At 41.8% G+C, this 16,508-nt stretch overlaps 2 protein-coding genes and 1 long non-coding RNA gene across 10 annotated transcripts in view; 1 reads left to right on the forward strand and 2 right to left on the reverse strand.

Moving 5' to 3' along the window:
• GDAP2 (ganglioside induced differentiation associated protein 2) overlaps positions 1-727 on the reverse strand; it is an 81,179-nt gene extending 80,452 nt beyond the window's left edge. For 6 of the 7 annotated variants that reach the window (XR_004806461.2, XR_004806459.2, XR_004806460.2 and 3 more), the window contains exon 1: positions 587-727. The gene's annotated coding sequence lies outside the window, so the exon portion shown is untranslated. Of the gene's footprint in view, positions 1-360; positions 515-586 lie in introns of those variants that run through there. The other variant, XM_025453380.3, reaches the window with a different exon arrangement.
• Positions 728-841: 114 nt separating this feature from the next.
• The window catches only part of WDR3 (WD repeat domain 3), a 29,261-nt gene continuing 13,594 nt past the window's right edge, over positions 842-16,508 (forward strand). Inside the window, exons 1-12 of one of the 2 annotated variants that reach the window (XM_025453378.3) lie at positions 842-926; positions 2,853-3,046; positions 4,081-4,290; positions 7,056-7,174; positions 8,875-8,953; positions 9,863-9,958; positions 10,901-11,014; positions 11,203-11,304; positions 11,758-11,855; positions 12,784-12,891; positions 13,375-13,605; positions 15,304-15,397. In XM_025453378.3, the coding sequence (XP_025309163.3) occupies positions 2,876-3,046; positions 4,081-4,290; positions 7,056-7,174; positions 8,875-8,953; positions 9,863-9,958; positions 10,901-11,014; positions 11,203-11,304; positions 11,758-11,855; positions 12,784-12,891; positions 13,375-13,605; positions 15,304-15,397 (1,422 nt within the window). In that variant the 5' untranslated portion in view covers positions 842-926; positions 2,853-2,875. Of the gene's footprint in view, positions 1,198-2,852; positions 3,047-4,080; positions 4,291-7,055; positions 7,175-8,874; positions 8,954-9,862; positions 9,959-10,900; positions 11,015-11,202; positions 11,305-11,757; positions 11,856-12,783; positions 12,892-13,374; positions 13,606-15,303; positions 15,398-16,508 lie in introns of both variants that reach the window. The other variant, XM_049096058.1, reaches the window with a different exon arrangement.
• LOC125752844 (uncharacterized) lies at positions 10,862-15,380 on the reverse strand. Its single transcript, XR_007403290.1, has 2 exons — positions 15,243-15,380; positions 10,862-13,746 (listed from the first exon to the last, which is right to left on the reverse strand). It is a non-coding gene; the product is annotated as an uncharacterized LOC125752844 (long non-coding RNA).

Raw genomic sequence — 16,508 nt, forward strand, 5'->3', positions numbered from 1 at the left:
GGAAAAAGCTCGGGTGTACCTGGTGACAAGAGCACCTCGACCTCAATTACCAAGCAAGGAGGAGTCGGCCGCGGGCAGTTCCCCCTCAAGTGGCCAGGGAGCGGAAACACAAAGCCAGACCAATGTCACTCCAGGGACTGCAGGGATGCAGGCGACTCAGCATCCTGGGCTTAGCCCCTACTCGGACCTGACTCGAGCCGCCCTGGGGCTGTGGAACCTCGGGTCCCCGTGCACTGCAACACACACTCGACCCTGGGGCTGGAGCCGGCAGCAGTCCCTGCCGCCCTGCCCCACCTGCAGCCTGGAGCCTGCCTCCCAGCGGCCGCGGCGCCACGGTCCCCGCCGCCCAGACCTGCCTACCCTGTGCCGTCTTGCCGACAGGTCCTCCCCGACAGCGCCGCGGGCCAGAGGAGCCCGATTAGCCGCCGGGGACGAAGAGGCGGGCTCATCCTTCCGGAGGGCGCACAGCACCAACCCTCTCCACCCGCACCCCCAGCCCGGGCCGAGTCCGAGCACCTCCCGCCGCGCCCCCCGCCCCGCCCCGCCCCGCCCCGCCTTCCCTCCCGGCCCCGGTCCCGCCTCTCACAGCACCCCGGCGGTCCCATCCGGGCGGCAGCCGGGCCGCTTAAGCTCCTCGTAGAAAGCGGCCGAGCGGCATCCCCGGGCACCCTTGGCCAGGAGCGCGGCGGCCTGGCGCGTCAAAGTCCCGGGAGGCAGAAGCGAGCAGCGAGCTGCAGGAGCACGGAGCCGCCAAACGCCGGCTTCCGCTACCGGCCGGCCGTCACCGACCCGACCCGACTCCGGCCTTACGTCATTTCCTCCTCGGAGGCCCAAGGGATGCCGGGCGGAAGCGGGTCCAGAGCGGAGCCGGAAGGGGTGGGGCCTGTGGGCGGGGCCAGGCGGCCGGGAGCCTCGTGCAGGCGGAGGTGAGTGCTGCGTGCGCCCGGCGGTCGGTGGCGCCTGCTCGCCGCTCGCGGTTGCTCGCTCCTGGTAGAGGCCTCGGCGGCGCCAGCAGCAGATGAGACGCGGGCGTTTGCGGCGGGCTGCTAGGGTGTGAAGGGGACCCCGAGCGACTGCGAACCTACGGTCGCCGGGCTCGGCCCCCGCCGTCCCGAGGATGCTGAGGCCGCGCGATCCGTGCCCGGAGCCCTCCTCACTGTGTCCTGACTGAAGGCTCGGGGTAGGGCCGTCGGACAGGTCTGTAACTGCCCCCGGCGTCAGGGCATCGTAGAAGCGAGTTGTCTGGGGGGCTCCGTAGGCAGGAAGTTGGGATGGTGGGCCGCGGAGGAAGGCTAGGTTGTGACCCCTGGCCCCTCGCCGGGGAGATGAAATTTCACGTGCACGTGAAATACAGAAGACCGGAGCCGAGGTGTTCGAGGACTTCGAGGCGTTCAAATATCCAGGCCACGGAAAAGCCTGCGAGAATGGTTTGGCCTCGGAGGAAGTGGGCCTCAGAGGGTAACACCGACTTAATAAAATAGGTCGACCTGACAGTGCACGTTGTTGTAGGTGAGAGCAACCGTAGGACGAAAGCAAGGTGGCGGGGCAAGGAAGGAGACCAGCTAACCCCCCCCCACAGGAGCCCAGGGGAGCAGAAAGCAGTGGAAAGAGAAAAAAGAATCCTACTTCAGAAAACCCATGAGTTAGACGGAAGTTTCTGACAAAAGAGGGGACAGAGGCAAAGCGCAGTTTAGCTTAGTGGTTAAAAGAAGAGGTTTTGGGATTTGACTGGATTGGAACCTGGCTTTGGCGCTTAAAACTAGGTCCATGGGGATCCCCGGGTGGCGCAGCGGTTTGGCGCCTGCCTTTGGCCCAGGGCGCGATCCTGGAGACCCGGGATCGAATCCCACATCGGGCTCCCGGTGCATGGAGCCTGCTTCTCCCTCTGCCTGTGTCTCTGCCTCTCTCTCTCTCTCTCTTTCTCTCTGTGTGTGACTATCATAAATTTAAAAAAAAAAATTAAAAAAAAAAAAAAAACTAGGTCCATGACTTTGGGCTAGCTACTTCACATATCTTTGCATAGCTTCCTTGTCTGTAACATGAGGGGTAAGAATAGCACCTACTTTGTAAGGTTATTGTGAAGGATTTTTATATTTACAATATTCTTTTAAAAAATATTTTAGAGAGAACATGGGCGTGACGGGGGGGAGCTCCGCTCAGGTGATTCGGATGCGTACTAGAGTTTGAGAACCACTGTGCAAGAATATGTATATCCCTTATGAGGTTAGGGATTTTATTTTACTCAACACCGTACCTTGTGTTTAAAACAGTGCTTGCCTAGTAAGGACAGTAGGATTACAGTAATTGTTCACTGTAAGTATTCTCAGACTCAATCTGGCAATCTCAGTGTAAAACTTTGATGGCGGTTGAATGAACAGAAGTGAATTGTTTAGCTGCTTTGGGGCCATATGTTAGTTATTTGTGAGGTGGGCACAACAAGGTGACCAATTTAAAACTCAAGGAGTGGGGGCACCTGGGTGGTTCAGTGGTTAGAGCATCCGCCTTAGCCCCAGGTGGTAATCCTGGGGTCCTGGATTCAAGTCCTGCATTGGGTTCCCTGCAGGGAGCCTGCTTCGCCCTCTGCCTGTGTCTCTGCCTGTCTCTCTCATGAATAAATAATAACATCTTAAAAAAAAAAAAAAACTCAAGGAGTGAAGGCTTATGTGTTGAGTCAACAGCAAATAAAGAATGTAGATGTCCCGAGTATTTATGTCAATGATTTATCCAGAATAAATAAAGGTTAAGAAGCCACACATTACAGGCTTTACTTGCATGATTAAATAGTTGGTGTTTGCTAGCCTCGCAGAAACAAGGCTCCCAGTGAACTGACTTTTCTTTGTGTGTGTGCACAGCTGCCTCACCTGTGGTATCAGACATGGGGCTCACAAAGCAGTACCTACGCTACGTTGCCAGTGCAGTCTTTGGCCTTATTGGCAGCCAAAAAGGTAATATTGTCTTTGTGACACTTCGTGGTGAAAAAGGACGCTATGTGGCAGTACCAGCCTGTGAACATGTTTTCATCTGGGACTTAAGGAAAGGAGAGAAGGTAAGCCAGATATTAAAGGTTGTAACTAATATGTAGGTATTTGAGAAATAGAGAGGCAGAACTGGAGCTGGTCTGATTTATCATGCCCAGATTTTTTAAAATGTGTCCCCCTGAAAGAAAGCTTGCCTCTTTGGATCTAAGTAGCCAAGTATCAGGTTCTGTTGTGTTCTTCTGCACTAAATTCTGAAAACCATGACCAAATAGGAGCTTACCTCCTAGGTATCTATTTGTAGAATTTATGGGTAATTGTTTGTGATCATTATTCCTGAAGTGTTTGTTTTTTTCTATCAGTTCTTTATGTTTCAAGTTCTTCTATTTGGCCCTCACAACCAGTTATAAAATATTAGGCATTTAAAAAGAGTGATACTCAGCTATGATGACTGAACCTTTTTTTTTTTTTTTCCTTTCTTTTTTACTTCCACAGAGAAGGCCCAAGTTTATTAAAGTAGGCTTTGATACTTTGTGTCACTGAGTTTCCTAAGCCTACCCTTCTGCCACACCAGATAACAGGCATTTTGATCTTGCCCATTCACTCTGGGACTCCCAAGAGGTTAATACTCTGATACTTGATCCTTGTTGATACTTGTTTGATACTTCTTTTCAACAAAGTAGGCTACATGGTTTTATCCCCCAGATATATCTGGGGGATATTTATCTGGGGGATAAAACCATGCAGGACCCTTGTGTCATACAGGTTGGATTCTTTTAAGATGAGGCTCAATTAAAGCAAGGATGTGTTTATAACCCTTTATGGAAAATCATTTGGTGTTAACTTAGGATAAGGACCTGATACTTCATCACTTGGGAAATTCTTGTACAAATTATGCTAATGTAGAGCTTTGGAGAAAGTAATTTTACCCTTTCTTAAATGTTTCATTGCCCTGTACAAATAATAATTCCTATATGAGAGAACTTGAGATGAACTGCAGAATTTCATTATTATTAATAGTAGTAAGAATGATTTGAGATTATTGATACTCTTAATTTTACTGACATGCTAACTACCTGTACATTGTTTATAATTGTGATTTCAGATCCTCATCCTTCAGGGGCTTAAACAAGAAGTCACTTGCTTGTGTCCCTCCCCAGATGGACTGCACTTAGCTGTTGGTTATGAGGATGGGTCTATCCGAATCTTCAGTCTCCTGAGTGGGGAAGGAAATGTGACCTTCAATGGACACAAAGCAGCCATCACTTCCCTGAAGTATGATCAGCTAGGAGGCAGGCTGGCATCTGGGTCCAAGGTGAGACCTTGAATCAGGTGCCCAGATTTTAAACTAGTAAGGGAGTATAAGGCATGTGTTGGAGCAGGTTGTTCATAAAAGTGTTAGGTGAAACAATCGGTCTTTTGTGTACAAAACAGTGTAGATGGTGGAAATGGAGGGAGGAGGATGAGAATCAATTGGGAGGTTCATTTTGTTTCCTGTCACATTCTCTGATAAAAGCCTATTAAGTATAGGAACAAGATGAGGATGCTCCTGATAACTATTGTATAACATCATTGTAGAAGTGCTACTCAAAGTAGTACACAAAGGAAAAAAAAAACAGATGGGATAAGGAGAGACAAAAGTCATTCTTTACTGTTAAAATTGGTAGCTTTCCTATGTCTCAGAGTCATCAGTTAAACAACTATAAAAGATTCCATTTACAATAGTAAATTGTATTAGGTAACAGAAAAATATTAGGAAACTATACTGAAGAATATAACAGAAAACCTGAACAGAGATACAAACCATGTTCTTGAATGGGAAGACAAAGATTCTAGTGTTTTCTACTTAATTTGTATAGTTACAGCAATTTAAATAAATGTCTCAGAAAGGTTTTGTTGTTGTTAAAGAATATGACCAAATTCTTTAAAAGTATGTATGGAAAACAAATGAATCAAAAAAACCAGAAGTTTGGGAAAGAAGAATAATAAAAGAGGACTGCATTTTGTTTTTTCAGAGATTTCTTTCAATATTAAGATGCATTATGAAGTCATAATTTAAAATGTGTTAAACTGGGGGCGCCTGGGTGTCTCCGTTAAGCGTCTGCCTTCGGCTCAGATTATGATCCCAGGGTCCTGGGACTGAAGCCTGCCATCAGGCTCCTTGCTCAATAGGGAGTCCGCTTTGCCCTTTCCCTCTGCCTTTCCCCACTGCTTGCTGGCTCACTCTCTCTCAAATAAATAATGTTAAAAAAAAAAAAAAAGGTGTTAAACTAATCCACTATCAATATAAACTAGGTAGATTATTGCAACCAAATGGGAATCCCAGACTCAAATCCGCTTTCATATTAGTGTATTTTATTTTTATTTATTCATTTATTTGACAGAGAGAGAGAGAGAGAGAGAGAGAGAGAGAATGAGCAGGAGGATAGAGGCAGAGGGAGAAACAGGCTCTCCACTGAGCAGGGAGCCTGATTTGGGGCTCTCTCCCAGGACCCTGAGCCAAAGTCAGCTGCTTAACCGACTGAGCCACTCGGACACCCCTAAGTAGTGTATTTTAAAAATGACATTTCTGGTGTATATAAAAATGATGAATTACTTATAAAGCAATACTGAGACAGTTGGCTAAGTATGCAGGGGGATAATCTAAGTTAAAGCTTTATGCCACCTACCAAAATGAGTCACAGATTAAAGACTTTTGTATTGAAGATATTTTAAGCAAACTAGAAGACATGTTAGTATATATTTATCTGATACCATGGTAGAAAAAGACTTGAAGCATATCAGCAAACAAAGAAATTGTAAAGGAAAAGATTGATAGATTTAATGTTTACATTTGAAACATTTGTAGATTTAAAAGAAATAGGAAAGTTGTTAAGATTAAGTCCTAAGAGAAAGGCACATGATGTAATGAGCACGGGTTTTATATAAGATGGATGGATGAATCACTGAATTCTACCTCAAACTAATGATACATTATCTGTTAATTAATTGAATTTAAATTAAAAACAAACAAGAAAAAAGAAGAGTAAGTCCTAGAAAGAGTTTTCACATTGAGGGTTTTTTTTTCCTTTTGTCTTTTTTCTTTTTATTTTGTGTGAGAAGATAGATCATGCTGTATGTACTCATTACTTATACAGCCATGTATGTCAATTGTTTCCCAATGAAACTGGAAAAAAGTTAAAGAATATTGAAAAAGAGGAAGTATTTAATATTTTCAATATAAAAAGGATTAATATCATTCATCTCTTAATAAGTTACAAACAAAGATCCAAAGGAAGACGAAAGACATGACTTAGCATTTCAAGAGAGGTACAAGTGGCCAGTAATCACCACAGAGTATGGGTGGAATTTCTCATCAGTATTCAGAAATGTAAATCCAATAAATACTGAGACAGCATTTGTAACTTTTGAAGTTGGCAGCGGTTTTTGAGAAACTAATAATATCCAGAGCTGAGGAGATGGGAAAACTGGCCTTGTCATTCATATCCTTGGTGGATCTATAGAGTGAAACTGATCGCCTTGTCATGATGAATTGCAAACTTTAAAAACAGAAATACCTTTTAACCTAAGAATTTCCCTTTATAGTATTCTGATCCGAGGTTTTCTACAAAGATTCATGTACAAGAATGTTCATTTCCACATATTTATAATAGCAGAAAATGGGAAACTATCTAAATGGCTAAAGTAGGAAAATGTTTAAATGGATTATGGTATATCTGTAGGATTGATTATTATGTGATCATTGAAAATGAGAATAGTCTGGAAGGATATGGAAAAATAGAAGTATTTTAAAATAATGGAAAAAAGGTCGTTATAAAAGGATATGAATAGCATGATCCCATGCTATTTCTGAAAATAATCTAGATGTTGGCTTGTAGTAGTATAAAACAACATTATCTATGGTGGTTAGATCTGTATGGTAGAATTAAACGGCTGTTTATTTCCTCTAAACTTTTATGTATGTTTTCTAAATTTTCTACAAGGACGATATATCAACTTAGTAATAAAAATATTACATCCTATTGTTTGTCAAGGCCTGATGTGGTAAAGAAAATTCTTTGTATTATCTGAATCCTTTAGGACACAGATACTATCGTGTGGGATGTGATCAATGAAAGTGGCCTCTACCGTCTTAAGGGGCATAAGGACGCCGTCACACAAGCATTGTTTCTAAGAGAAAAGAATCTGCTACTTACTAGGTATATAACAGTTTCATTTCCAATTCTTTACTTTGTAAATGCATTGCAGAGGGTTTCAATAATAGAATTTGCCTTGATCCTTCCTCATTCATCCAGACTACCCTCAAGCACATGTTCTAGCTTCTTCCTCTTCGGCCTTCTGCTTTCCTCTCTGCTTCCCTCTTCTCCCCAGTAGTATCATAGAAGCTATCCAGAGTTATTTCTAGCATTTTTTAATTCCTTTTCTGGTTCATCATTATTATCCTCTGGTATTAGCTTTTCCATGTTTCTTAAACTTTAACATGCCTTTTATAGAATGAGCGATCTGCTTTCTGGATCCCTACAAAGTCAGGAAAGCAGAACAGAATGTGGAGGCGTGGGCAGAGGTGAATACCAAGTATTTGATTTGCCTGCCTTTTGAGAACAGATGTTCTTATACGTAGGCCTTCTGAACATCTATTAGGGTGAACCATTTGAAATTTCCATTTATGTAGTCAAACATAATAGGTCAAATATCAGCAATTTCATATGGTTCAACCTAATATAATAATTATCCAACCTAAGGAATGGCCACCCAGGAAGGTTTGTGATCCTAAGGTTTGCCAGCACTAACTAGAAGAACTATAGTAATGACTCAGAAGCAGCAACAGGGTTGAATTGGGCAGGTCTGCTTAATATGCATTTCTTTGATTTTGTTTTGTTTTCAATAAATCCAGTACAGAACTGTAAATGTGTTTTCTCTCACGATTTCTTAATATTTTCTTTAACTTACTTTGTTGTGAGAATATTACATACAAAATATGTGTTAATGAACTGTTCATGTTACTGGTATGGCTTCTGGTCAATAGTAGTCTGGGAATAGTTAGGTTTTGAATGAGTCAGCAGTATATGAGGATTTTTGACCATGCTGGTGGGGTGGGGTCTGACCCCGAACCCCTTCATTGTACAGGGGTCAACTGTGTAAAAGAAAGGAAATAATGTGAGGCAGGATTGTATTGGAAAGACTTTGTAAGTTGGATTTTTTGGGATTTTTTTTTTCCCCCAGTTTGGTCTTCAAGGAGGATTATATTAGATTTCTATTAGTGAAGAAACAAGGGAGAGGAGACATTTGAGGCAGGAGGAATAGAGCTCAGTGGCAGGGAAACTCAGCCAGCTAATGAGAGGTTTTGAAAGTGGTGCTAAAGAGCCTGATTTCGATTTTATAGAGAACCTTGAGCTAGTGAAAGTTTAAAAAAATTGAGATTATCTGATAGTTTATTAGATATAATGAAGGCACAGGAATGGACAAAGAAACCAGATAAGCTATGAAAATAGTTCAGGCAGCAGAACTTAAATTCAGATTTGCATACAGAAATGAATTTGAAGGAGTCAAGGCCTCACAGAGGAGGCAGTTTCAGGATGTGGAGACCAGCTATACATGGGAGCCGGTAGCAGAAGAGATGTGAGAGCTTTTTGTGGGACACTGGGGGAGCGTGGGTTCTGTGCTGATGGGCCACAGGTTGGCATCTATATTCCTTGACACTGAATTCTGGGCTGCTTAAAGGTGAAACTTTGTATCTCCTACCTAATAATGGAAATTAAGACTCTTTTTAAAAAGTGAGGTGGAATAGTAATATTAGACATTGTTGCTAGGTATATCTTTTTAAAGGCAACAAATGTGTCCTTGACCTCCCATTTACTGATTTTCCCTAATAAGATTTTTCTCCTTTTTCTTTTTTTAGTGGGAAAGATACCATGGTGAAATGGTGGGACCTTGACACCCAGCACTGCTTTAAAACAATGGTTGGCCACCGAACTGAGGTACATGTAGGGTCATGGGCCAAAGAATGGCAAGGCAAAAGGAAAAGATGTTTTCCTTCCCTGGGCCTTTCATGGCCCTTTGTTTTCACTACTCACGATAATCGTCATGTACTGTCTTGAAAGACAGGTGGTGGAGGAAACACCAGCTGTCGGAGCAGATACAGCTGCAATGGCATTTAGTAAAAAGTGGCCTTGGATAAGTTTCTGATTCATGAATATGAGTTTCATCATTTTTAAATAATGGATCCACCTTTTTGATGATATGGAGGTTTAATGATACTGTATTAACAGTGCCTGCCCCGGTGACATGTAAACAGCAAGTCGTCGCCATTATAATAGTTTCCCAAATATATGTATTTTCAATAGAGATCAGGGAATATTTTATATCTTTGCATCCTCCATGCTTTGTTCATACCAGGCTTTCAAAAACATACTGGAGTCAATGACGAGGAAAAGCAAAAGAGATTCCTTGACTGTCGATTCACAACAGTATTGTTCTTTTCATTGTTCTTAGATATCTGAGGCTGAAAATTATATAATAGACATCAATAGAATACCTTTTGTTTGCAAAGTATGGCTGAAAGCAAAGAAGTACCAGACTTAAAATCATCATTTGAGTGGATTCTAGTTAGGATTTTTGCTGAACAGCCATTATCTAAATTTAAGGGTAGGAAATTACAGAGAAACTTCAAGTTTACTTCATAAGCAACAGTTCTACCACAGGCCATATTTTCTTTCCAAAAGTGAGATTTCTTTTAGTGTATTTTGAAAGGGTTACCTTAACATTAGGTTTTGCAAATGCCAAAGAGATTTCACTACTGGTAGTATTCTTAGATTTTTGAAATGTCACATCATATATCCTGGAGTCTCTTATAAATCATGTTATTTGAATCTTCTTATACTTTACAGGTGTGGGGGTTGGTCCTGGTGTCAGAAGAAAAGCGACTCATCACTGGGTCTTCTGACAGTGAGCTGAGGGCTTGGGACATAACTTATCTGCAAGAGGTAATTGTTTTTGTTTTGTTTTGTTTTGTTTTGTTTTGTTTTGGCCATGGGCAATGCCATGTTTTAGCAATGTCATAGGCTCATTGAATTTAGAATCGGATATGATTATTGAGTACTTCGGTAGTGCTAGAAGGAATTTTATCACACTGATGGCTTCCAACTTCTAATCAGAATTTTTCTCTTCATTATTAGCTCAGTTGCCCTCATTTATCTGAGGTTGAAGAAGGATAGTTTTAGGCTTACACCTTCTGGTGATGCTAATGGCTTAGTTGGTGGAGTTCTCAGCAAGGTATTCCTGGACCTTTGGGTGTCCATGGATGTACTTCAGGATGTCTGTGAGCCTTTCCCCTTAGGCAAAAATCTATGTAAAATTTGTGTGTGTGTGTGTAAACATAGATGTTCTGAGACTATAACTTTCTCAGATCCTCACAGATTTTGTGTGGAAAAAAGTTTATAGACCCCAGGTTTAGCTGGAGGCAGGTGTGTAGTGTTGTCTTCAGTAGCTATTCTGGTGCATTCTACCATAGTAGGCTAGGCTTTATCTTTTCATTTCTGGATTACCTTTGTAGTTCTCCTTGTCAGACTGGCATCTTTCCCCCAAAATATGGTAGGTAGCTCTTTCACTTAAGAAAGTTTTAAAGTTAATGAAGAGTCCGTCATCATTTTTTCACCTCCGTCTAGATTACAGTTGCTAAACCTTACTCTGTATATTTTGGGAAGTTGTCAGAGACAGTATAGTGGATATTGTTTTGGTTGCAATTCCGTAGTCGGTTTTTAATGTACCCTGGTTAAGTATCCTACTGTCGAAGAGGATTGATCAAAGAGAGCACTAAATGGAAGTTATTCGTGGCTATAAGGACGGGTTTGTAAGTCATTAGGGTTAAAGAGTCACTTCCTGCGACATATTATTTCAGCTTTTATTCTCCCATTTTTATAAAACAGGTGGAAGACTTAGAAGAACCAGAACCCAAGAAAAGTAAAGGGTCTTCCCCAGAAATACAGGATACACACGAGCCTGAGGATGGAATCCCAGAGACAGATGAAACTCCTGAGGATGTAATTCCTTTTTTTACTTTCATTTGAGTTCAGTTGTGGGAAAAGCGAGAACTGGAGATTATTTAATTTAAAAATTTGGCAGTTATCTCCATTTTAGGGAATATCTTTATCACCTGCATCTCTTTTAGAATCATATGTTTTCAGAGATTTGTATTTAACCTTGGTCTTCTCTCTTGCTTCTTCCATAGCGTATCCTTACATGCAGAAAAGTCGGCTCCATCATGCGGGAAGGAAGGGACAGAGTTGTGAACCTTGCGGTCGACAGGACAGGCAGGATTCTAGCTTGCCACGTGAGTACCAGTTGTAGGAGACAGCAATAGGCACGGGGCTCTTTCAGAAACTGGTGCTTGTTTTATATTCAGTGTAGAGATTATTTCCCCCCCCTCCCCTGTCATATTAGCAATTCAGTATGTGCTGCTGTATAGACCTGTAATCCCTAGCTTCTATTAGCATAACACAGTAATAGTTACTATAGTTCTTATTGTTAGCAAGCATTAAATGTGTGCTTTTCTGAGCAGTTTAAAAGCATTACCTGGCTGCCACTTTGGTCTTCAGAGCAATGCTGGGAGTAGGAAATGGTATTCCCACTTTACACATAAGACAGCAGTCCTGGAGACGTAGTACAACCAGTAAGGTTGAAAGAAAAAGAAAAAGGAACATTATTGTTTAGGTCTTACTGAGAAAAAGCTATGTTACAAATTGCCTGTCCTGGCTGGACTCAACACCAACTTTTGCCTTTCTAGGGAACTGACTCTGTGCTAGAAGTGTTCTGCGTCCTTTCGAAAGCGGAAGTTCAGAAGAAAATGGATAAGAAGATGAAGAAAGCTAGAAAGAAAGCAAAGTGTGTTTTGTTTTGTTTTGATAATTACTATTATTAAAGTATCTTGGGTGGGCCACACAGTACTGACAGAAAAACCATGGCTTCTTTAAGGAAATAATTACTGTGTTAGTAATCACTGTTCAAAGCTAGAGAAGACATCATGGAGTGCTGATAGGCCGTGTTTTAAATTTCTGCTCTCTAGTATGGCTTCATAACTAGTATATGCTGAGTCGTGAGCTCAGAGCCACATAGAATAAGAAAGGCTATACAAATCTTTAAAAATAGCTTCTAAATGATTTAGTTCTCAGGCCAACAGGTGTCTTCAGTGACAGCAGCCCATACAGAAGGAAGTTGGGTCACATAATGCTCGGCTTGGGGGCTGTGAGGAGAAGGACTATAAAACTGACATTTGGGTGCAGTATCACCTTGGAATAGGTATTATAGTAACCACAGAAATCTGCTGTTCTACAGTGGTCGAAATTTATCAAGACTCAAATAAGTTGTCACCTGACTTGGCAAATCTTTTGAAACCTCTGATTTATTTGACATGGTTGGATTGAGAATTGCTGCTTAATGGATCCTCTGTAAAGTCTTGAAGATAGAAAAGTTAACTGGTTACATTTTGTTGGAATAATTTGAATTACAAAGGCTTACTTGCCCCAGGAAATTTCATGGGGTGTTGCCTTCAGAATCCACTTGTTTAAAAAAAAGAAAAAGAAAAAGAATCCACTTGTTGAAGGTACCCATTAAATGGAATAAAGTTTATGACACTGGTTCCCTAAGCATTTCTACTCATGCTGCGTTATCTAATTCTCATGGTAATCCTGTGTGATGAAGTAACTCCCAGGATCATGCAGGTTGTGGGTCTTGCAGCCATACCTTGACTCATGTAATAACAAAGCTGCTTCTAGAAAAGTGATAGCATGATTGTCTTTTTTCCCCCCTCTAGATTAAATTCTTCAAAAGGCGAGGAAGAAGACCTTGAAGTTGATGTCAAAATGACTCTGCAAGATGAAATCCAACGGGTGGCTAATATTAAAACTTCTGCCAAAATCAAGTGAGTAAAAGTATAGAATTTGAAGTACCTGAGAGCAATATTATAGAAATAGTAAGCTATAAACTTGTATTGGCTTTTTCATGCTGTTTGTAAGCAGTCTAGAGGAGATAGTGATCATGGGATATCTGTCCTCACCATGGGCCCACTTACTCATCTCATATTTGTTTTATTATAATAACCGTTTCTATTTGTTTAGTCTTCTTTTCTGCTGCCATTAAAAAGAAAAAATCTATGTCCTGTGCTCCAAAACAATTTAAGGTCACTTAATAAAAATTATATACATAAAAATAAGATACATGTCAGATCCAATATCTGAGCATAGGTCTTTTTGACTTTAATACTCAGCACTTCCTGTAAAATTCTTTATACTTGCTCAAACGTCACATAGATTGAGGACACGCTGTGAAGCCTCTCTACTGGAAAAAGTTAACCTTGTGAGTGAAGATGGTGGTTGGAACATTTATGAATTCTTTTCTCATGCAGATCCTTTGACTTGATTCATTCACCTCAAGGAGAATTAAAGGCAGTCTTCCTGTTGCAGAACAACTTGGTGGAATCGTATTCCCTGCACCCATCTGCGCCTGCCCCTCAGCCTGTCAGGACCAGCAGAATCACCATTGGGGGACACCGCAGTGACGTGCGGACACTGTCTTTCAGCTCCGACAATATTGCCGTCCTTTCGGCTGCGGCAGATTCCGTGAAAATATGGAACAGGTTTGTGAAATGGTGCTCTCCATCACTTTATCAAGCCGTCTTTTCTTCCCTGTGAATGAGGTGTTAGTACTCTGGACAGTTAGTTGTTAATCTCTTCAGGTCCTACATATAATTCTCTCAGCATATATCTTGACTGCAGACCTGTGGAGTTCAGAATAGGAAAAGTTGCCTTTTTAAATTTGATGCCAAAAAACTCCCACAAGCTTATTCCACATCTGAAGCTTGTCCCTGTAAGTGGCTAGAGAAAAATGTGCAAACAGACTGCTTACTTCTTAAATTCTAGTAGGCTCTGAGTACTGCCCAGCTTTTTACTTAATCTCCTATATGACCTTACCTTTCTGACCTCTAGGTATTAGAATACTTTAGGGTAGTCTTTAAACCCTGTCTTTGTCTACACTCACTTTCTGCAGCTTTCTCTATGCTGATGACACATAAATTTCTTTCTTTCTCTGGCCTCAGCCTTTCCGTGAACATCAAACCCTTACACCCAAGTCTTTGGTTTGTATCACCACCTGGATGTCTAATTGGGCATCTCCATTTTTTATATGCCCCAGACAGTGCTTGCGATCTTATTTTCTCCCCGCGTGTTTCTGCAGACATCCCCGTCTTCTTCAAAAGTAATTACTTCCTTCCAGTTGTTCTCCCCCAGATGCTTTTGGCCATTCTCTCATATCCTATGTCCAGGTCACTGGCACATGCTGTGAGCTCCACTTTCAGAACTTAGCTAGCATCCAACTGCATGTCGTCACCCGTGCTGCTACCACCAATTCCCATCTGCCCTTGCCTCTCCCTGGGGTCGGCGTGATAGCTTCCTGACGGATCTCTGCTGTGTGCCCCACCATAGCCCATTCTCCATGCAGCTGCCAGGGTGCTCTTCATAATGGAATTGGTATCACTCCCAGCAGTTCCACCTCACTCTGCCTAGAAGCCATAGTACTCACAGACCTCAACTCTTACTCCTCTCCCCTTCTGCCGCACAAGAGCCCATTGGCCTTTTCTCATCTCTTAAACACAGCAAGAACGAGCCCCTGTTGTGGCGGTTGCGCTCCTGGTCTTTGTCTCTGGAACCATCTTCCCCCTCACATACAGGCATTCTCCCCATCTTGTCACTGAATGGCAGTCCTGCTCCTTCACCGCCTCTGCCCTCCCACCAAGTTGTGTCTCTGCAGCACTTGCTATCACCTGTCAGATCAGTTTGTGTTTGCCTTGTTCCTGAAGAATGTTAGAGTTTACAAGGTTCAGGGCCATTTCTATTTAACACACTGTTAAACCTCCAGCACCTAAAATAGCATCTACCATTTGTTAAATGTGGAATGAAATGAGCATTTGATGTAAATCTGTTGAAGGGATGAATCTTTGTAGTCTAAGAAAGTGAATTTTACTTGTAGAGATATTTAATAACAGGCTAATTCAACTTGTAATTCTGTGGGCTCAATTACTTCTTTATGGTGGCACCTTGGGCTCTGTTGAGCTCAGCAGATGCTTTTTTTGCCCTGCTTTTACATGAGCTCTGTTCCTTAGAATTAGGAAGTCCCTACAAAAGAAAGTAAGTGCCATTTAAGTTTTTCTTTCTTGACTATAATTGTGTCTGAGAGCCCAACTGTGTGGCTAGGTGTGTGTTGAATGAACGCACTGACCTCTAAGATGGAGAAGCAGGTTCTCTTAATGTGCAAATTCTTTATTCCTTCTTTCTCACAGGGCCACACTGCAGTGTATCCGCACAATGACCTGCGAATATGCACTGTGCTCATTCTTCGTACCTGGTGATAGGCAGGTGGTCATAGGAACAAAGGTACACTGAGACTTTTTCTTGGAATTTGGAGGCTCTTCTCAGTATTCTTAAGGTTGTTTGAGAACTCGGGTCCTTCTTTTGCATATTGGAAATGAATGAGAGCTGGCTAATATGAGACGGTTGGTAGTTTATTGCCCTTTTTTTTTTGAGGGGTTTTTCTTAGTTTTGTTTTGTTTTTAAAAAATCAAACCTTATGTCAAATTGTGAGGAAGAAAATTACAGTCATGACCTTGAGATAACCATCATTCATGTTTTGGTGCTCGACTTTTCATGTATCTCTTCATGAGCACATATGTAATTATGTTTTGAGATGGACTAATGATAAAATATACAAAGTACCTAGTATCATGCTTGACAGGTAGAAGCATTCAATAAAGACAGACTGACCCATCCTCATTCCCAGTTGCTAATCAGATTGGGAGATAAACGTGCAGGAAGAAGCAGACACAGATTTGGATTCAGATTCTCCCCCTTCTAGAATGGGTAATTTGGAGCAGGTCTTGAAATTTCTTCTGGTGTTTCCTTATCCATATATTAGGATGACACGTGCTTCTTCACAATGGCTTTTACACTACATAAACCTAGGTTTGAATTCTAGAATTTCCACTCACAAGGCATGAGAACTTTGGCCTTGCCCCTTGGTTTTCTCTTGTAAGATTAGGTAAACAACCTATTTCACACAACGGAAAGCACTTAGCACAGAAACTGTTCATAGTAAATAACTAGTAAATGAGAGCTGGTAGCAGAACTACTGGGTAGTAGGAGTAGTAGCCATGAAAATAAAATAGAATATGTCTGTGGAGTACTTAAAAGTATTTTGCAAGGATTTGTCATCGTTATCCCCCTAAACTTGTGCCGTATGTGCATGATTGTTTAATTAGTAAAGCTCGGTATCACAATGGGTATTTTTTTTGCCCAGCTAAACATATAAAATAAGCCAGAGAGGTTTTAGGATCAGTGTCAGGGAATAAACATTAAACTCTAAGTTTCTCTTCTCATTCATTCTTTCAACAAATGTCCCCCTATTTGTGTGTGTGTAGAGCATTTTGCAAATATTTTCGAAGTCTACCTGTATGATTTAAGTACAATCCACAGACCCCAGCCCCGTCCC

The sequence above is a fragment of the Canis lupus genome, chromosome 17 (genome assembly GCF_003254725.2).
Source record: "Canis lupus dingo isolate Sandy chromosome 17, ASM325472v2, whole genome shotgun sequence".
In the NCBI taxonomy this organism is placed as follows: Eukaryota; Metazoa; Chordata; class Mammalia; order Carnivora; family Canidae; genus Canis; species Canis lupus.